Here is a 21,583-nt window from a genome sequence, read left to right on the forward strand (position 1 = left end):
AAGGTGGGGGTGAGTTGACCCAACCTAAGACAGGTGCAGTTCCCGAGGGGTTTTCTTATCATAAAAATATAAAAAGGGGGACCTGTCCGGAGCTGCACGCCCCGGCCATAGCGAATAATAATTAAGGATTAAACGCCTGAGCTATATTCATTTCCACCCCACACCTTCTCCCTAGATTTACCTTCTTCCCTGTATTAATACCACCATTAAAAGATGGCGCTCTTCCTGCTTCTTCTTCATTCATTTTTCCCACGCCCGCGAAAAGAGTGCCTGACAGCGCAGGCGCAACATGACGTCCGACCGGAGAAACCGAAACCTATCTGGCCGTGCCCTCGGCAATGAGGTCATTTCCGCCTTAGCCCAACCCCTTCCCCTCCAAATGTATATAAGGCATTGCATTACCGCCATTAAATGAGACTTGATCAGAGCACTGTCTTGTCTCCATTTCTGGTGTCTCTTGTTCCCCAAATTCCCACCCCCTCCTCCAGGGCCTACACTGACTATCCCGCGGGCCGGGATATTGCTCCACTGGGAGGGCTGTGAGCATACACGAGGCTGGGGCTTTAGGAGGCAGGAAATATGGTAAAAGAGGGAAGGAAGGTGAGTTCCGGGGCTGAGAGCCAAAAAAGGGAAAGACCCCAGGAGAAGAGAAAAGAGAAGGAAAGAGAAGTGGCTGAGATGTGCCCAGGACTTCCACGAGGTGTATTGGAAGAATGCTGCCCAGAGAATTGACCTCAGCCAAAAAAAAAAAAAAAAAAAAAGCTTGAAATCATCAGGCAATTATTACAACTGTGGGAAAAGATAAATGAATGTACAAAGCTGCCAGGCGACGCATCAAAACGGTCCAAGGCAGAGGCAGATCGTATGCAGCCCAGAGAGATCTCAGCTGTTGCTAAGATGAAGCATTGGCTGGAATTAGGCAGCACACCAACACGTGGTGGGGTTTCAGTAACTTTATTTATTTATTTATTTATTTTTATTTTTATTTATTTTGTGTGTGTGTGTGTGTGTGTGTGGATTTGTGGTTTTTTGTTTTTTGTTTTTGAGATGGAGTCTCGCTCTGTTGCCCAGGCTGGAGTGCAGTGGTGCGATCTCAGCTCACTGCAACCTCCGCCTCCCGGGTTCAAACAATTCTCCTGCCTCAGCCTCCCAAATAACTGAGATTACCGGTGTCTGCCACCATGCCCAGCTAATTTTTGTATTTTTAGTAGAGATGGGGTTTCGCCACGCTGGCCAGGCTTGTCTCGAGCTCCTGACCTCAGGTGATCTGCCCACCTCAGCCTCCCAAAGTGCTGGGATTACAGGTGTGAGTCACTGTGCCTGGCTGGATTTCAGTTAACTTAAAAAAATACAGGCAGATTTGTTCTATTTGCTATATTTTCCTAGTTCAATATAAGGAACACACTTCCAGAATACAAGATGATGAACTAATTTTAAAATGCACAGACCCAGGATCCCATCCAAGGCATCATAGGCCACTGTGGGTATCTGGTCCTGCCCACACCCCCCTCCTGAGTCCCTCTCTCTCACACAGCCCCTCACATCCCCATGCTAAGGTACCCAGGCAGCCTTGGTGAACAGCAACCAGGGCAAGGGCAAGGAGGCAGCTGTGAGATGGGGGGGTCTCAGCCACCTGCCTGGGCATGGTCGACAGAATGCCAGCTGACAACATGCCCCAATCCCAGCACCTCTTCCCAGTTCTGTAATTTAAAAAACTCCATGTGATCCCCCCTGCTGGGGCCATAGGCAGGAGGTGACCCTAGGTCCCCAGACACCTGCAAAGGCCCTAGCTGTCCCTGAACACCACAGCAGCCACAGCGACCCTCCTGGCAGGCGATCAAAGCTATTTATAGGCAGAGTGCTGGTGTCAGTCCTCAAAGACTAGGTGTTCAGTCAAAAAAGACCCTTTTTAGGTCAGGGCAATGAGTTTAAAAATACTTCTGTCTGCAAGTGTGCCAGACAGAGGGTGGAGGCTTTCATTGTCTTAAGCAGCCCGGGGGAGCTTCCTCCAGTGGGACCTGCTAGACCAGGACAGGCCTGCCTACTTCCCACACCTGCCCCGGCCCCTGGCTGGGCACACCCAGCGGCTCTCCCTGTCACATCGTGTCCCTCTGCCCAGCCCTACCAGCCTCTGGGGTGGGCAGTCACCACTGCTCCTCCTGCCCCTCCTGCAGCCTGTGACCTTGGTCCCCACCAAGGAGCTGGTGGTGCCCTGGGGCCTCTTAAGAGAGATGGGCTCTGGCCACTCTCTGTCCATTCCACAGAGACACAGATTCACTGGCTGCCACTGGGGCCACTGGGGTGTCCAAGGGGATGACTGTGTATGAGTGTGTGTGAATGTGTCCATGTATGAGTGTGAGTTTGAGTGTGTCTGTGTCTATGTATGCGTGTCTGTGTGTGCATGCATGTGTGTGTGAATGTGCATATGTGTGAGTGGGCGTGTGAATGGTGTATATATGAGTGTGTGAATGAGTGTGTATATGTCGGTGTATGAGTGTGAGTGGTGTATGTATCTGTGTATGTGTGTGAATGTGCATATGTGTCTGTGAGTGTGCATGAGTGTGTCTGTAGTCTGTATGAATGTATGAATGTGCATGTGTGTGAATGTGCACGTGTGTGAAAGTGAATGTGCATTTGTGAGTATGTATGTGAATGTGTGTGAATGTGCATGTGTATCTGCAAATGTGCATTTGTGTGTGAATGTGCATGTGTGTGCATGTGTGTATGTGTGTGAATGTGCATGTGTGAATGTGCATGTGTGTGAATGTATGTGAATGTGCATGTGTGTCTGTGCGAATGCATTTGTGTGTGAATGTGCATGTGTGTGAACGTGCATATATGTGTGTGCATGTGTGTGAATGTGTGTGTGTGCATGTGTGTGAATGTGCATTTGTGTGTATGAGTGTGTGAATGTTCATTGTGTGAATGTGCATATGTGTGCATGTGTGTGCGCATTTGTGTATGTGTGTGAATGTGCATGTGAGTGAATGTGTGTGTGTACATGCGTGTGAATGTGAATGTGCATTTGTGTGTATGAGTGTGTGAATGTGCATTGTGAGTGTGAATGTGCGTGAGTGTGCACATGTGTGTGAATGTGCATTTGTGTGTATGTGTGTGAGAATGTGCATTTGTATGTATGAGTGTGTGAATGTTCATTGTGTGAATGTGCGTGAGTGTGCGCATGTGTGTGAATGTGCATTTGTGTATGAGTGTGTGAATGTGCATGTGAGTGAATGTGCGTGTGTATGAGTGTGAATGTGTGCATTTGTGTGTATGAGTGTGTGAATGTGCATTGTGTGAATGTGCGTAAGTGTGCACATGTGTGTGAATGTGCATTTGTGTGTGTGTGAATGTGCATTGTGTGAATGTGCGTGTGTGCGTGTGTGTGAATGTGCATTTGTGTGTATGAGTGTGTGAATGTTCATATGAGTGAATGTGCATGTATGAGTGTGCACGAGTGTGAATGTCCATTTGTGAGTGTGTATGTGTGTGCATGTGTATGAGTGTGTGTGCATATGTGTGTCTGTGAGTGTGCATCCTGTGTGCTAGTGTGTGAGAGAGAGGCGCAGAGAGGCAGGGGATGAGGCATGAGGGGAGAAGGACTGGGCACTGTTTTCAGGGCCAGCCTCACACTGGGTTGGAATTAGCATTCCCGACCACACCTCAATTCAGGGCACCTAAACCACTGAGCAGGAGAGCGCTAGCTAGGAATATAAATCCTCTAGCCTAGGGAAGGAGAACATCTAAGGCACAGCTTAAACACCAAATCCCTCTCTGAGAAGAGGGGAGGGCTCGTGGGACAGGGGCTGTGGGGCGAGTAGGGCACAGGAACTTGTGGGCTGGGTGTGGACACTCCTTCCCCCGGGCAGGAGGCAGAACAGGCGAGCTTGTGTGAATGGTTTCTCCTCAGCTCCAGTGGGAGTGTCGGAGGACATGGGCCATGAAGAGAAGGGGGTCGTGGAGAGAATGAAGGCGGGGCCACAGAGAAAGACAGACAGAGAGAGAGAGGCCACGAAGAGAGGGAGAGTGGGGCCACACGGGAAGGGAGAGAGAGAGACGTCACGGGGAGAGAGAGAGACAGCAAGGCCATGGAGAGAGGGAGAGAAAGCAGGGCCATGTGGGGAGACAGAGAGTAGGGCCACAGAGAGAGAGAGAGCAGGGCCACAAAGAGAGGGAGGAATTATGGAGAGAGGGAGGGATTATGGAGGGGGGGAGGGATTATAGTGAGAGGGAGGGATTATGGAGGGAGAGGGATTATGGAGAGGGAGGGATCATGGAGTGAGGGAAGGATTATGGAGAGGGAGGGATTATGGAGGGAGGGATTATAGTGAGAGGGAGGGATTATGGAGGGAGAGGGATTATGGAGAGGGAGGGATTATGGCAAGGGAGGGATTATGGAGGGAGGGAGGGATTATGGCGAGGGAGGGATCATGGAGTGAGGGAGGGATTATGGAGAGGGAGGGATTATGGAGGGAGGGATTATGGAGAGGGAGGGATTATGGAGAGGGAGGGATTATAGTGAGAGGGAGGGATTATGGAGGGAGGGATTATAGTGAGAGGAAGGGATTATGGAGGGGGAGGCATTATGGAGAGGGAGGGATTATGGAGGGAGAGAGGGTTTATGGAGAGGGGAGGGATTATGGAGAGGGAGGGATTACAGAGGGAGGGAGGGATTATGGAGAGGAAGGGATTATGGAGGGAGGGATTATAGTGAGAGGGAGGGATTATGGAGGGGGGAGGCATTATGGAGAGGGAGGGATTATGGAGAGGGAAGGATCATGGAGTGAGGGAGGGATTATGGAGAGAGGGAGGGATTATGGAGAGGGGGAGGGATTATGGAGAGGGGAGGGATTATGGAGAGGGAGGGATCATGGAGTGAGGGAGGGATTATGGAGAGGGAGGGATTATGGAGGGAGGGATTATGGAGGGAGAGAGGGCTTATGGAGAGGGGAGGGATTATGGAGAGGGAGGGAGGGATTATGGAGAGGAAGGGATTACAGAGTGAGGGATTATGGAGAGGGGGAGGGAGAGCCGACCATCTTCTTCAGTGGCTCAGTCATGGTTGAGCCCATCTGTGAAGAAACTTTTGATTCAAGCCGGACCTATACCAGGGGCTAAAGAAGATCTTAAATAATTCCTCCACTCTTCCCTGAAATTGCATAGGATCTCGTGTGTGGGTGGGGGAAGACAGATTCTTAACATGAAACACTTAGGGGGTGGGTTCTGTCTTTCCTTCCAGTTGTTCTGCCTCTCCACCCATCCTATCATTGATGAAAGTTACAGTGGTTCTGAGCCTGCCTTCGCCTTTAACTTCCGGATCGTGCTGACGCGGGTCTCCTCAGATCACAGACAAGGAAACTTAACTTTGAGAAGGTAAATCGTTTTCCACACTGCGCAGTTAAGGGAAGGAGCCAGGAAACGCTCTGCTGTGGCACTCACAGTCTGCTTGGTTCCTTGCACCGCCCAGACGAAGCCAGAGCGGGGGGCGCTGCCCTGGGCAAGCCCAGACCCTCCACCCCTGTCATTCTTCCCAAACACCCTCCCATTTGCGGGGCTCATTCCAGCTTCCACCTTTGCGCTTAGTCTTTCTCGCAAACGGCAGTGCCCACCTCTTCTTTCTAGGTGGTTACACTCCACCTGACAGACACAGAGTTCAGGGCCAGCCCGGCAGTTCCAGGGGGATGAATGCTGGGAGGGAGAAGTCCTTAGGACATGAACGTAGAGTTGCCATGCCTTGCGAGATGCTCCTTCTCCTAACCTGGGGTTCCAACGGGGGCAGAAGTCAACGTATCTTTTTTAAAACTTGGCCATAAGTTACCAAAGCCTTAGCATTTGTATGTATTCACTGGCTCAGTAATTTTAATTAATTAGAATTTATACCAAGGAAATGATTATGGATTTGCACATGACATAGCCACTAGTATGTTTTCGACAGTGGTATTTATAGTAGAACAAATTTGGGCAGCAGCCTAAATTGCCATCACTAGGGGTTAAGGAAATTAAGGCCCATCCATGTGAGGGATTGCTACTCAGTTATGTAAGGTGGCACTGGGGAAGAATATTTAACCTCCTGAGCAAATATTTACATACATTACGTGGTGACAAAAGCTGGTTCCACAACACGGTGTGCAGCCGGGCCCACTTGGGTGCGTGTGTGTGTGTGTGTGTGTGTGTGTGTAGGAACCCACTCTCTGGGCGATGCAATTATAAGTGACTTTCTTTTCTCCCTTTCCTCCTCTATATTTTCCAAATTTGTCTCAATGACAACTTAGTTCTTTGTAAGCAAAAATAAAATATTTCCATTTAAAAATGTTTAAGAAATGATTTGTTTTTGTTTCTCCTTTCCTCTCTAAACCCATGCCGGTTTTTACCTGGTCCTGAGAACATCCTGGAGCGGCCGCCAGGAAGCTGGTTGGACGCACATTTGAGAGATTTGGGGCCTCTGCTTTTGCATTGCTTCCAAAGCCAATGGTGTAGTTTTTTGTTTTGTTTTGTTTTTTGTAAGGAATATCTGAAACGATAGTAAGTCTTCAACCTTTGATGGTGATTTTCACTTTTTAAGTAATCAGAGCCATTCAGAGAAGGATCTTGAGGAGTATGGGGTGAAAAAAGAACTAGGTGGGCTGGCCATGAAGCCATGAGGTTTGCCTTCATGCCAGGCTCAACACTGGTACCCCAAAAGGCCTTTCTCAAATATCCTCATCCATGGAAAAAGTGTACATTTTCCCAAGATGGCTCCATAAGGAGCCAGATCTGCTGCAAGACCCGCGATGTCTCGGGCAAGCCAGGGCAGCTCTGCCAGCTCGGGGCACACAAAGGCCAAGTGCTGGTGTCCTTGGGCATGTTTTTACCCCTGCCATGGAGCCAGCTCTCTGCCACCAGAATTGTCTGCTTCACGCGGACAGGGCTGCACTGTGCCGTCCGCTGCCGCGCCCCACTGTGTCCATCACTGCAGGAGACCCACTGTGTCCACTGCAGAAGCCCCACTGTGTCCGTCACTGCAGAAATGCCACACAGTGGCACTCGGTAAATATCAAGTTCATGAATGAGTGAGTGAATAAGCAACCGATGAACGAATGTGGGCAGCACCAGTATCTCCGAGCAGGTTAAACATGCACACGCCCGGGGAATCTGGGCACAGCCACACCAAGAAGCAGAGGCCGCCCAGCGGGTGTGAGAGCCCTGACCTGGACTGAGTCCTGCAGGCTTCTGCGCAGCTTCTCCTCATGGGGTCTGGTCCGGCCGGGGGTGTCTCCAGACCCCGCATCCACTTACACAAGGATTCAGCCAGGAGCAGGCTCAGGGAGGGGCTGGAAGGACTTCTCGGGGTCATGGGAGGGGAGGCTGGCTGGCACCCATCACATACCTCGGCTGCCACCAGGCCAGCAGGACAGGCCCCAGAAAGGCCTGTTGGAACAGGAGAGGCTCAGTTTTCTCTTGTCCTGAAAGGAAGCTGGTGGCCACGTGTGGACCCACACGGCCTGGATGGGATGCTGGGCAGGGTTATGGACATGGCCAGTGTGGCAGGTAGGGAGAAGGACAGGCCCCTCCCCAGGCCTGGGCTGCCTGTGGTGGGTATGGGGCCTGTTGGTGCTCAGGGGGTTCACTGTGTTCTCTTCCTGGTGCAAGCATGGCCTCGGGAAGACGGGGTTCACCCAGCGTTGCTCTGCCTCAGCCCCTTCCCTGGCTGTGACTCAGCCCCAATGGAATCAGGGCAAGAGCCAGTCGTGGACCAGAGGACCCGGCGGCTGGAGAGGGAGACGGCCCCCAGGCTGCGCGGCCGGCTGCGGTTGCTCATTGTCCAAGTGGGGACGGGGCTCCTCCTGGCCAACGGTGTCACTCAAAGCTCGCGGGCCTGGTCCCTGTACTGGAGCCCCATGGCCGTCCTTGCGCCTCCGGCTGAGCAGCGGAACCTGCGCTCCCTGCCCTCGCAGACCCAAGGCCGATTGTCGCCGTGTTACTTCGCTGGTTGTGGTTTTGGTTGGGTTTTTAGCTGTCGATATGCTAACGGCTCTGTCTGGGGAAACCTGAATACACTGAGAGGTTAAGAACAGAAGGCCGGGCGCAGGGGCTCACGCCTGTAATCCCAGCACTTTGGGAGGCCGAGACGGGCGGATCACGAGGTCAGGAGATCGAGACCATCCTGGCTTACACGGTGAAACCCCGTCTCTACTAAAAAATACAAAAAACTAGCCGGGCGAGGTGGCGGGCGCCTGTAGTCCCAGCTACTCGGGAGGCTGAGGCAGGAGAATGGTGTGAACCCGGGAGGCGGAGCTTGCAGTGAGCTGAGATCCGGCCACTGCACTCCAGCCCGGGCGACAGAGCAAGACTCCGTCTCAAAAAAAAAAGAAAAAAGAAAAAAGAAAAGGTGTTTCTCCACAGAAGAGACACAAACGACGCACAAGCATATGAGAAGATGCCCAACCTCACTAGCCCTTAGGGAAATGCAACTCCAAACCACAATGAGACTCCCCCTCACACCCATTAGGGCGGCTATGACACAAAAAAACAGAGAAACATAAAACGGCACATGTTGGTGAAGATGTGGCGAAATGGAAGGGACCCTTGAGCGCTGTTGGTGGGGATGTCAAATGTGGCGGCTGCGGTGGAAAAGAGGATGCCAGCTTCCCAAAAATTAAACATAGAACTGCCATGCGACCCAGCATTTCCACACCCCCATACAGCCACAAAAGAATTGGAAGCAGGGTCTTGAAAAGACGTGTGCACACTCATGTTCATAACGGCCTGCGTCACTGTCAAGCGTCCCAAGCGTCCACTGATGGGTGAATGGGTAACAGATGCGCTCTGTGTTTATAATGGAATATGACTCTGACTTGAAAAGGAAGGGAATCCTGATGCGGGCTGTTACATGACGGACCTTGAGGATATCGTGCCAAGTGAAATAGGCCAGTCACAAAAGGGTAAGTACCACAGGATCCCACCCATGTGAGGCACTTAAGAGTCGTCAAATTCAGAGGCAGAAAGTGGAGTGGGGAGTGCTGGGGGCTCAGGGAAAGGGGATGAGAGTTTGTGCTTCATGTGGACAGAGTATCAGTTCTGTAAGATGAAACGGTTCTGGAGATGGATAGTGGGGACAGCTGTGCAGCAATGTGAACATATGTCATAGAACTGGACACTGACAGTTAAAATCATACACATTGATGTATAATTTTGATGTTACATGTTTTACATAATTTGGTGTTACATGTTTTACAATTTTAAAAACTCCTTTTTATCAATAGTAATTCCTTCCTTGTGTTTCTTTTTATTTGTACATTCTTTTTTCTTAATGAGTTAGCGGTTTGTCTATTTCATTGTTTTTTTTCTAAGAACTGGGGTTTTAATCTATTAATTTTGTTAAATAAGCGTTTTCCTCTGATTAACCCGAAGACTAATGGAAGAGAAAATTTCAGGAAGCTTCACATGACATCATCTGAATGGTTGTCATCAGTGGCTCCCTGGCCAGGATGGTGCCATCATCTCGGGGGCACAGCCTGCCTTTGGTGACTGAGGTGCACACTGGCAATGTAAGGGCCAGGGAAGAAGCCTAAGCCAGGGGCAGCACTGGAAGGCTCATGCTTGTCATCCCAGAACTTTAGAGGGCCAACGCAGGTGGATCACTTGAGCTCAGGAGTTCAAGACCAGCCTGGGCAACATGGTGAAACCCCATCGCTACAAAACATACAAAAATTAACCAGGTGTGGTGGTGCACACCTGTAATCCCAGATACTAGGGAGGCTGTGAGGGGAGGGTCTCTTGAGCCCAGGAGGTCAAGGCTGCAGTGAGTTGAGATTGCACCACTGCACTCCAGCCTGGGTGACAAAGACCCTGTCTCAAAAAAAAAATAAAATAAAATAAAACATGGTATTCTTCAGACACCATCCACAGGCGCTCTCCTTTGGTGGCGAGAAAAAATTATCTCCATTGTCAATTTTAGGGAAAAAACAGACTAGCATCTCAGATTGAAAACATCCAGGCTTGCTTTCGAAGCTGGGTAAAGAGCTTAGGTGTGGGTTTTCATTACGCCTCCTCTTCTCAACAGCAGCTGTTACTTGGAATCAGAGGAGGACTCCTCTCCGTCCGCCCCGTCCTCCGGTCACCTGCGGTATGGCCGGGAGGTGGGGCTTGCTTTCTGGAGGGGTTTCCTCAGCGTCCAGCTCTGCAGCCTGGTGCGACGCCACGGCCAGAATGCCCGACTGACTTTCCTGTCTGGATCGGCGTCGGGCCCTAGAGAACAGCCGCAGGGACCTCTGCCCTCTCGCTGCAGCCTACAGGCAACACCAAAGGTCAGCAAGAAAGCTTCAATTTTGAGCGTGAAGCTTCAAAACTGCTGTGCTTCTCATTTCTTTTAAGCACACAGCAATGAGCTGCACCTCAAGGTGTACAACGCATGGTTCTGTGCTTCTGTTCCTAGAGCCACCAATTGTCAGCACTGTGTGTTTCCTACAGAACTATCACTTAGTTTTCCCTTCAGATGTGACTGTAAGTCACTCTTTCAAAACATGCAAATACATGTTTGAATAAGAAAAGGACCGGGTGTACACAGTGGCTCACAACTGTAATCCAAGCACTTTGGGTGGCGAAGGCAGGCAGATCATTTGGGGCCAGGAGTTCAACACCAAACCGGACAACAAGGCGAAAGCCTGTCTCTAAAAATATTAAAACTTAGCTGGGTACGGTGGTGCACACCTGTGGTCCCAGCTACTGGGGAAGCTGAGGTGGGATCAGCTGAGCCCAGGAAGTCAGGGCTACACTGAGCCGTGATTACACCACTGCACTCCAGGTGAGACAGGCAGAAACCGCCAAGGGTGAGATTTCAGGACTCAGCTGCCATGTTTCAACAGGAGTTATCAGTGCCACACACCTAAACCACTTCTAAACCTCCAAAGGCCCCTGTGCCCAGGGACACCCCGGGGCCTGCCACAAATACACTGCCTCACGCAATTGGTTGCACTAAATAAAGACACACCAAGACCTCCAGCATGCCAGGAACTGCTCGGGGAGCAATGATGGGAAATAACAATACCTTCTTCAAAGGAACTACTACTCTTGAGCGTCCCCTTAATTCAAAGAAAGCCCCATTTTCTCCCTGAAACGTCAAGTCGTTTTTTGCCCATGTTCTGTAGAGATCCCATTACCCAAAGTCCAGGTTTTAAAAATAAGGAATGACTTATTCTTGGACTATGGATTGAAGTGGAAGAAAATTGCTTTGGGTTCTAATCACATGGCATTCTCAGATTATGATTTAGGCTTAAAAATTAAATCGGATTTGAGAAATTCACCCAACACATTTCACTTTTGTTACCTATCGCTTCCTCCTCCAAAATCCATTTCAATTTCCCAAATTTGCCTCCCTTGCTTTCTTCCTCCCTTACTTGGGTCCAGACTAAGGCACTTTCCTTTTCATCCTTACGAGAACGGGGAAAACAGGGTGATAAAATGTTACCTTTGAAAGCAGCCACCGTCTGCCCACTGCAGGCCACCCTGCTTGTGGAAGGCACCCATTTGCGTTACGGAACCAGAGTGGAAACTGCAAGGTTTTATTAACATGACTTCCAAATTACATACAATATAGTTCAAACACATTTTTTGATACAAAATCACACAAATGAAACAACAGTACGTTTTCTTTTCAATTACGTCACTAGAATTCACATGTGCATTACACAGAGGTGAAGAGCATGAAGAATGGCTGTGTGGCCCTCCCGCCCCTGCCTGGACGGCCTGCTTCCAGCCCTGGCAGTGAGCCTATGAAACCTGCTCTCAGGGATGAACACACCGGAACCTCGCATGTGCCTTCTTCCCACATACCCAACAGTGCTTCCACGGCCACTGTGCTCTTCCCCAGGGTCCCTGCTGGGTGACTCTGTCAAGCTCTGCAAACTGGCCTGGACCAGAGGGATGACAGAAAGGGTGCCACCATGTCCCAATCTGCTTCGACTCTCACAGCCACTGACCCATAGGCTGTCCCACGAAAGAAGGGAGAGGCCTGTCAAGGGAGCCTCATGTCTTCCATCAAACTCAAGGGGACCAAAGGAAATGGCACTGACTGAAAAGGGCGGTCCTGTTTCTATGTAAGAAAGGAGAGGGTGCTGCAGGTGGAGAGTGGGCTGGAGCTGGTCACCAGCGCCCCCCAACCCCAGCACAGACACCAACACCAGCATCTGGGTGAGAGGGGAAGAGGGCCCATCACAGTGCACAGGCAGGCTGGAGCTGGTCACCAGCGCCCCTGAATCCCAGCACAGACACCAACACCAGCATCCAGGTGAGAGGGAAGTCAGCCATCACAGTGCACAGGCAGGCTGGAGCTGGTCACCAGCGCCCCCGAACCCCAGCACAGACACCAACACCAGCATCCGGGTGAGAGGGAAGTCAGCCATTACAGTGCACAGGCAGGCTGGAGCTGGTCACCAGCGCCCCTGAACCCCAGCACAGACACCAACACCAGCATCCGGGTGAGAGGGGAAGAGGGCCCATCACAGGGCAGAGCGGGGGGTGTGATGGGAACATCTTCATGTTTCCTTTAACAGCAGTTTCTGGAAACAGAGCTGCCTTCTTTTTAAAGACTTCATTTTCAAAATAGATCATAAATTATGAGCAATTTCTAACAACATGAAAAACGCGTGGGATATGTGAAATGAAAAATATGCATGATGGTGTATGCACTGTGATCGCCACCTCCAGCGAGGCCTGCACATGGCAAGAACACGCCACCGTGGAAGAACGGTGTCACGGGAGACTGAGCTTCCCATCTTCAGTCTTTTATTGTCATGCTGGAATACAAGTCTCTTCTGAAGACTTGTAAAAATTATCTGTAATGCTTTAAAAAATTGAAAAGACTTAACTCCTCCACCCCCAACCACAAGCAGCACACTTCGATGCCGTCTGCCTGGTCAGTTCCGAGTCATGCAACACCCAGAATGCAGGCAAGGAGGCAGCAGGTGCCCTTGACCTTCGAGGCCCACTAACGAGAGGGCTGCGTGAAAGCCGTGGGCTGCAACCCAGCAGCCAATCTGGGGAGCGCGAGGGCAGCCCCCGAGCCTGGCCCCTTACAGAGGTGCGGAAGTAACGTCTTGGGCACACGGGTAAGATGAGCTGTGGCCTGACCTGAGCGCTGAGATAAAATGAAGGCTACGGAACCAGAGTGGAAACTGCAAGGTTTTATTAACATGACTTCCAAATTACACACAATATAGTTCAAACACATTTTTTGGTATGAAATCACACAAATGAAACACACAACAGTACATTTTCAACTATGTCATTACCATTCTTCACACAGATCCTGAAAAAGTTACCACAGCAGTTAACGCAAAGTGAACAAAGGGGTAGAACAGGCAACGGCATTCCCACAAGTTAAGTGCGGTGTCTGGGAGAAAACGGGGTGGAGATCAAACCCAGAGAAACGCACTCCCGTCATCTCTTGATGTCTGAATTTCCAACGCTCTCCCAGTCAACACAGCTTCGCCCCCAACCACAGCCACCCCGCGTGCAGCCCGCAGAGTGTGCACGCATCAGGGCTGGGAGGCCCCGTCGGCAAAGCGGTAACACACGGTCAGACGGCCGCCACCTCCAAGTGGAGTGAGCCACGCTACCACTAACACTGAACTCAAGCACAAGAGCTCCTGCGAAAGCAGAGGGGCGGGAAACAAAGAAGCGGGTGGTTAAGGGCACGGACCGCACACTGCGGGACGCTGGCATCTGAATCGCCACTCACTCCTACAGAGCCAAACTGCAAAACAACAGAATTAAAAAGTTACTCTCTCCAATCAAAGACCTGGAGGAATAAATCGTGAGTAAAGACCTGTCAAAGCAAAGGTTGAGAGGTGATGGAGTTGTAAACACAGTGTGAGAAAGGTCAGCACCTTCCCTCCCAGCCCACGTGGAGTTCTCAAGGCTGAGGCGGAGCAGAGTGGCAGGAATACAGCCCTCACCCAGTGTGGAGCCAGGAGGCAGAGGAGAGGAGCATGGAAAGCGAGGGAGATGGGAAAGTCTGAGAGAGTGAGTCTCGGAATGGGACAGGAGCTACCAGTGTTAAGAATGGTAGATGATTTAGCCAGGAAAGCACAATAGAAATGGACAGAGAGGGAGAGCCCAGAGCATGGCATGGCCAGGTGATCCCATTACTAAATGAAAAGTAGCAAGAAGACGACACGTCCAGCAAACAGAATCAGCTCAGACATGAAAAAGGTCACACTCTGTGCTGTGTCGTTGTGGTACCTGAAAATTAAACAGTGGAATTAAAGCCCAAGAGTTCAAGTCCTCATAGAGGACACCATCCTGGATCCCACGCCTGTGGAAAGCAAAGCTCGATTATAGAAATGAGTGATGGCTTTTTTTGCTCCTTTGGTTCAGGGCACCACTGTGTTCTGTGCATGCATGTTATTAAAAATGTTACACACCTAAGAAAACACTACAGAATGCATACAACTTAAATAGTCCTCGAAAACTCAGCTTCTGCTACGGGTGCCCTTAAAATGAAAAGTAGTTTAAAAGAAAATCATGCTGAAAGAATGCATGAGGTCTACTTTCTAGAGTATATTAAATTATTAAATACAGAATACATTACCATAGTACCTGTCTGCCTATCCACTCTATGGAGCATGTTAAAATAAACTACATGCTGTTTCTTTTTAAAGGCCTACATTTTTCTACATACCTTTTAAAATCAGTAAAATAAAACCAAGCAAAATACCAACATGAGGACCTCCTTATCTTTTAGTTGGTTAGAAGTAAAAGGAAAAAGCAAGTACTCAAGAAATGTCTCACTAAAATACCTGTTCCGTCCGCCAATCTTAAAGATTTCATGACACAGAAAAGAGAGAGTTGAGACACTTAAAGCATTTGCTAGCCAAGGCAGGTTACAATGTGTGAGGCAAATGGCCTTTTCCAGCCATATGCTACCAGCAGGAGGTATACCTGGGGATCCAATATGAATCAGTGAGTTCCACTTTCGTTCCAGTACACAAACCACGGGCTTATGCACCTCAGAAGTTAGGCATATAAAAAAATTAAATAGGTTGCAAAAAAACCTTACATAAAATCCTTAGGATTCAATATTAAGTCAAGGCTAAATGCCTTTGGAGAATTCATATTTAAGAATGTCCAAAATAACCTCCATTCACAAACTTTAAAAATAGTTGAAAATGTTAACTGAAATGCTCTTTAAATACACTAAAGTGTCTAAGCCTTTCCCTAGTCGATCTGGACTCGGGGCTTTCCGAGTGGTGGTAGTGGGGTGTCTCGGATCCTTTCCTGTCCTGCACCCACTCCTATCAGTCAATTCCCTGGTATAATCGTCACCTATAATTTTTTGAAGAACCAATGATACCTTTCAAGTTTTCTCTCACCCACCCCTTTCCCTCCCTCCCCCCCCAAAAAAAAAAAAAAAAGGGGTGGAGGGTCATAGCTTAATGAAGGGAAGCCAAACTGGGTCTAAAAGCGATTATGTGAAGCCAGAGCTGGGCCTACAAGTAGGGAAGAAGGGCAATAAAAAAATGAATCCCAGGAAGAGCAACACAAAAGCGGGAAGCCTGAAGTCACCCACAACGGGCACCGCAGACACCGCACCGGGAGTGTTCCTTGAGAGCTGGCAGTCCTCTCCAGGGAGAGAGCAGAGGAGGGGACAGCCGCAGGCACTAAAGACTTTCTAGGACTCCACGATGTGCCGGCACAGCACGCTGCCATCACACACGTTGACCTCCTTGTCCTGTGCAATTACGTGACTAGGACCTGCCTTCGACAAGCGTCATCTGATGGTCTATGAGCACATTCCGCTTACCTTCCCAATGAAATAACAAAGAAATACAAAACAAAACAAACAGAACAAAACAAAAAAAACAAAAGCCAAAAGAAAACAAAAGTGGTGAGTTCTTAAAACCCATCCCAGGACAAAGGCTCCAGGGCCTTGGGTGTCCTTCACCTGCCCTACCTGTCCTGTCCCAGCTGGTCACCACCCAGTGAAGACGCTCCCCTCCCCTACTCCTCCAGGCCATCCAGTGGACGCCCCTGTGCCACCAAGCGCCCTGGCCCAAGGGCTCTCAACTTGACCGGCCTGGATGACCTCCCCTGATGAGCCAGCGTGTTAGAAGCAAGTTGATTATTAACACTGAGATGACAGCTTCCCCCATCGCCAGGCCTCTCCTCACCTGGGTCTGTCCATCCCTTCCTCCTCTTCACCCTAAACTCCTCTTCCACCTCCTTCAGTAACAAGGCCTTCTGTTCACAGAACTGAGCAAGGTGCTGTTTGAAAAACAGAGCCCTGGGTGCAGGATCTAAGCTCTGCCACAATTCAGAAATGCCACAGAAGCAAGCTTCAACAACTGTTTGTCTGAGACCTTTACAAATCATGCTAAGAAGGACCCATGATAAAAATAGTCACGGTGAAGCCACCGCCCGCCCATCCCATCTCCTCCAGCAAGGCGGGCTGTGGGTGCCTACGGAGGCTGCCGCCTGTCCAGAAAGCAGAGAAACCCCTCACAATTTGTCTGGAAAAATGAGATTTACTCTTTAGAAGAATATCAGTATAAGGATTTAACAAACGTGGCCAGACCAGTGGTAATGCAAGGTTATCTTAAAGTAAGCAGCTAAGTGAACTTCTATTACAGCACAAAATCAAAACGAGATAACGCAAAAAGAAAAGTAACTTGGCTCCACATAATCAGCTACTGGTTTACCTTATGAGATATACTGATATTAATGGCCTTTAAGCTTCTTGAATTTGTGAACAAATAATACACAGATCAGGATAAATGTATTGACTTACTACCATCTTTATAAAAATCGAATATACACACAAACACATCAACAACTGTGGAACTGTATCCATTAAACTTTGATAAGACAACACGAAGAAACTAATAGCTAAGATGTGGCTGAGTTGAAAGCACTTCCAATCCAATAATATTTTAATTTTAAAAGGTCCATATTTACATTGTATGCTAAATGCTCTTGCATCTCATTTTAAATGCATGATGAATCAAGAACAAAGATAATGGTTGCAGCAGATCTTCCACGAGGGTCTGGCTGGTGTGGGCCGACTTCACGTGAGCAGCACACCAAACGTGTAAGTACCACTCCTTTCTAATTCTGCTTCTTTCCTTTTCTGTAGTTTCCTTCGAGGAAACTCAACCTTCATTACTGGGATTGTCTGGTACTAAGGATCCATTTTCGACGGTCGTGGGTACTGAGAGGTCGGACTGTGTTGGGCTGTTTTAATCAGTGCATTAAGGCAGGCCCGCATGACTTTGCCAATCACCCTTCAAGAATATTCTATGAGAAAGTCTGCCTATGTGCATGTGTGGACAGTTAGAGAAACATGCACACCCCAGTGCCTGTGTCACACTCAGGTGACACCGAAACAGACCTTCCGGTGGCCATGAAGTCTATCTTCACAATGAGGCCCACACAGGATCCGTTTTACTAACACTGACTACAAAGAAGTCTGTTTCAATGCCTACTTTTCAGAGACCACATGCAGATGTCTGGTTTTAAACAGCACACTCAGACTACTTCAAAAAGTGTTTAAAAAAAAAGTCATGAAACTCATTTCATCTCATCAGAAAGCCCTCAATGATAAAGTAAGTCGGTAGGCCTTCCCACTGCCCAGTGGGTACCCAGTGGTTTGGGTCTCTCTTAATTAGAGCTCAAGGGCTACCAAAGTCACCACCCCAGCGCAGCTGTGCACTGAGCCAAATAAACCAGACCAAATATACCAACACATCCGTATCTAGCTGTGGAAATGAGTGGGCAGTGACAGCCGTGGGAACCCGCTGATGGGCACACGGACCTGCTGCCTGGACAGCCTCCTGCAGGCATGGTGAGGCAGGGCTGACTGACAATCCCATCTTCTGAGGGTTGGCTGGGACACTCTGGAGCAGAGGTGGCAGCAGCACAGCTGCAGGGTCCTAGCAGATCCTACAAGCGCTGTGGCTTCCTGGGATGGACTGCCGCAACAGCCCCTGCAGTGTGCGGCGTTACTCTCAAGCACACAGCCAACGCCACTTTAGAATCACTGCTACAGAAGGATCGCAGGGTCTGGAAGACCTGCTTCAGCTCTTCAGCTTGTTTTGGTAACTTAATCTGAGAAAGTAATATAAAACGTCAACTGTGGAAACGAGATGACGCCAAGTCTGTGACCGTCTCCTTAGTCCCTTCCTTCTAGGAGGCTGACGGCCCTAGCGCCATGCTCCCTCCAGCGGCAGTAGGAAAGAATGGGCTTCTATTTCCCTTAATTCTATTAATAAATGTGACATGAAATCGTAGGTATAAAAGATAGCTAAAATGTCTGAGTATGCCCTAGCATTATTTGCTCAAATAGCTCAGGTCCACTTTAGAATATATCCAAAATAGTGAAACTCTTTCGTAAGCAGAAATACAGTAAGGCACTTTTTTCAGTGTTTGCCCAGAATGAATTCTACTACAGTAGCTTTATAGAAAGTATGTCTCACCTACAGGAACCTACCCACAATTACGAAAAGCAGTTTCAACGATGACACAGACTCGTCTCATTTGGGGTCATGTTGTCCCTGGAAGAAAGCCACCCTCGCCCCACGTCCCACAGGGAACGGCAGGCCAGAGTGAACACCCGCTGATGGACAGGGCAGCCCTGCTGGAACAGCCTGCAGAAAAACAGAGGTGACTGAAGCAAGGGCCACCAAATTCCCAAGGAATGTCATCTGTCACGGAGCCAGTGACAAACAGGCCACCTTGCTGCATTTAAAAAGGAAAAAACCAGACAGGTCTGTTCCACCTTCAGGCCGTTCCACCACCTCATGTGCTGGGAACTAGGCCAGAGGGCTGCCAGGTGAGGCCATCACAGACCCTTGCTCTAGCCGAGGGCCATGCTGTGTGCCTGTCCAACATGCTGCCTTATCTGGGAAGTGTGTTAAAAATGAATGGGGAGTTCATCGAAACTAGGAACGCAGAGTTGACGCTTTTGAAATAGTGACAAGAAGCAGAATCTGCTGTTCAATTGGCGCCATTCCCAACCACCCCACTCACACCCTGGCTTTCCAGGGTATGCAAAGGTCAATCAATCATCACCCAAATTTTAATCTATGTTTTTCACAAGAGCCTTCTGAGGGCTGAGAAGACAACTCGAGTTAAGCTCGGTTGAGAAGACTCTTCTAACCTGCACTGAAGATAAGTGCAACCATTATCAAATATTCTTTGCTGTGAAAACTACTTAGAACTTGTGACGTTAATGTTCTTTCCTGAATCTAAGTCCCTGTGATCGATCATAGAGTCAGATCACAAACAACAATGTCTACATGCATTGTAAGCACTTTGAAAACAAAACAAAACGAAAAACTTGGAGTTCTTGGTGGTGACAACAGAACGTGAAGCAATCTAACACCAACTCCAGCCTGCTGTGTTCTGTCAGTTCAGCTCCTCTGGGATCAGGCCCGGGGCTGGCTGGCGCTCTGGACAACAGTTACGCAGGACTGCGGCTCGGAGAGGCCTGTGCTCCTGGGGGTTCTGCGCCGGCCGGCAGCTCCCTTGAAGAAATTCCACAGTGTGTGTACAGCCTAAGGTCAGGCTCTCTTGTTAGGAATCACTCCACGATCAGGGCCACATTTATGTGAGACAAATCTATCATATGCCTGTGAAAACGTAAAGAAACGATCGACATTAACTCTGCACATCAGCAATCAATCTACCAAGGTGGGAGGAAACTAAAGGAGCCTGGTGGGTCCTATTTAATAAAAACCCATCATATAAAAAGGCAGATTGCCTGGGAAGATCTATTAAAACACAAGGGGCAATTCTCCACCACACAAAAGGACGCACGCCTCATGACAGGATTAACTGTCTGCACTTTGTGCCCTGGTGTCCTTCTATAGGAACAGGTGGGGACACACGCTTGCTACCATGATGGATGGGAGGGCACAGGAAGGAGGCCCTTGCTCCCGCCCCCTCATCACCACAAGCACAGAACGCACTGGTCACCTGTGGAATTTCTGCTGAAATGCTAATGCGTGGGCTGGCTCCTTGAACTTAGCTATGGCTTTCCGTTGCTGAGGAAGCATCTGTAAACTCTAGAGGAAGAAAACAAACACTTTAATGTCAGTTGTAAATGACAATAAAAAATATGAATATATATATTTAAACATTATTAGCTTTAACACAAAATGAGTCCAGGCGGACACTTGGAACAAACTAATTGATTTTCCTTTCTATCTCCCTGGCAATTTTTCTTACTTATCCAGATAATCTATTCCAAAACAGTGCTTTACTAAATCATTGCTAAGAGCAACAGTTACGTCTTTCAAGTCTAGTGTTAGGACCTCCCATCATCTGGCCACATCAGCTGCCCCAACCTGCTCTGTGAGACCTGGTAGCAGGTTCCCTTGGATGGAGGCATCTCCTCTTCTCACACCTTCTTATCAGGTGATTTTTAATAGGGGCCCCCACAAATCTTTTTAAGAACAGGACTCATCACACCAGAGGAAGCTGTTTAGTATGGGGGCCCCACAGTCCACAGTAGGCGATGGCCCCTAGTCTACCATCTCGTGCATCCGGCTGAGTGACGGTGAGGGCAGTGGTGCCCCGGGCAGCCATCAGCATAACGTGATCACATTGTGTACTTTAGAGTTTGTGAAAACCAGTCTTAGATGGTGGTATCTGAAATGAAGTCGCCACCCACTGGCCTAAAACAATGCCAGTGAAAAAGAAATGAATTTATGAAGATTGGCTGAAAGAAATGATGAATCCAGTGAAGATTTACAAAGGAAGTGTCTGAAAAGCATAACTTACATCTAGTCCTCAAATCTTCTGCCTGAGGAAGTGGGGGAGCTGCTTTCTGCCTTCTTAAACCTGATTGAGGATCTAGGGCTGGGAGGGGCTGGCAGGAGGAGAGCACAGCGATCTGCGGATCTGTCAGGTGGCGTTCTGTGAACTCTCAAGCAACTCAGAGCTCCAGAGTCTAGTTCTTCCCAATTACTTCAGGACACAGTCAACTTAGTGCCTGCTGCCTGCAGCACGCACAGGAGCCCCTGACTCTTTGTCTCGCACTGTTGCCCAGGCTGGTGTGCAGTGGCACGATCTTGGCTCACTGCAACCTCCGCCGCCTGGGTTCAAGCGATTCTGCTGCCTCAGCCTCCCAAGTAGCTGGGATTACAGGCGCCCGCCACTACGCCCAGTTAATTTTTTGTATTTTTAGTAGAGACCGGGTTTCACTATGTTGGCCAGGCTGATCTCAAACTTCTGACCTCATGATCCGCCTCTGCCTTGGCCTCCCAAAGTGTTGGGATTACAGGCGTGAGCCACCGCACCCACTGCCTGACTCTTCTAAGAGCAGGGGTCGCTGGGCAGCTCCTGGCATGGGCATCAGCCAACACTGTCCTGAAGGACTGCACTCAACAGGCACTTTTGGTGGCCAGAAATTATTTGCTGTGTCTGAGTTTCTGTTCAGTGAAACAGAATAGCTAGAGAAAATACCAGCACAGGATCCCTTGAAAATACTGAGGCACATGTGGCCATTTCATTTTAAAGCATGTCAAAGAGCTACAAGGGAAGCAAACAGCTAAAAACATCAATGACTTGGAAAGTGTTTAAAAAGTTACACTGTATATTAAATAAC

The 21,583-nt window shown here is 49.1% G+C and overlaps 1 protein-coding gene across 7 annotated transcripts in view; it reads right to left on the reverse strand.

Annotated features, from left to right (window-relative positions):
• Positions 1 to 13,145: 13,145 nt before the first annotated feature.
• Positions 13,146 to 21,583, reverse strand: part of RBM33 (RNA binding motif protein 33) — a 133,447-nt gene continuing 125,009 nt past the window's right edge. For all 7 annotated transcript variants that reach the window (XM_050785695.1, XM_050785700.1, XM_050785699.1 and 4 more), the window contains 2 exons: positions 19,951 to 20,039; positions 13,146 to 19,604 (listed from right to left, as the gene is read on the reverse strand). In XM_050785695.1, coding sequence (XP_050641652.1) covers positions 19,556 to 19,604; positions 19,951 to 20,039 — 138 coding nt within the window. In that variant the 3' untranslated portion in view covers positions 13,146 to 19,555. The remainder of the gene's footprint in view (positions 19,605 to 19,950; positions 20,040 to 21,583) is intronic.

This window comes from Macaca thibetana, chromosome 3, assembly GCF_024542745.1.
Source record: "Macaca thibetana thibetana isolate TM-01 chromosome 3, ASM2454274v1, whole genome shotgun sequence".
Taxonomy (NCBI): Eukaryota; Metazoa; Chordata; class Mammalia; order Primates; family Cercopithecidae; genus Macaca; species Macaca thibetana.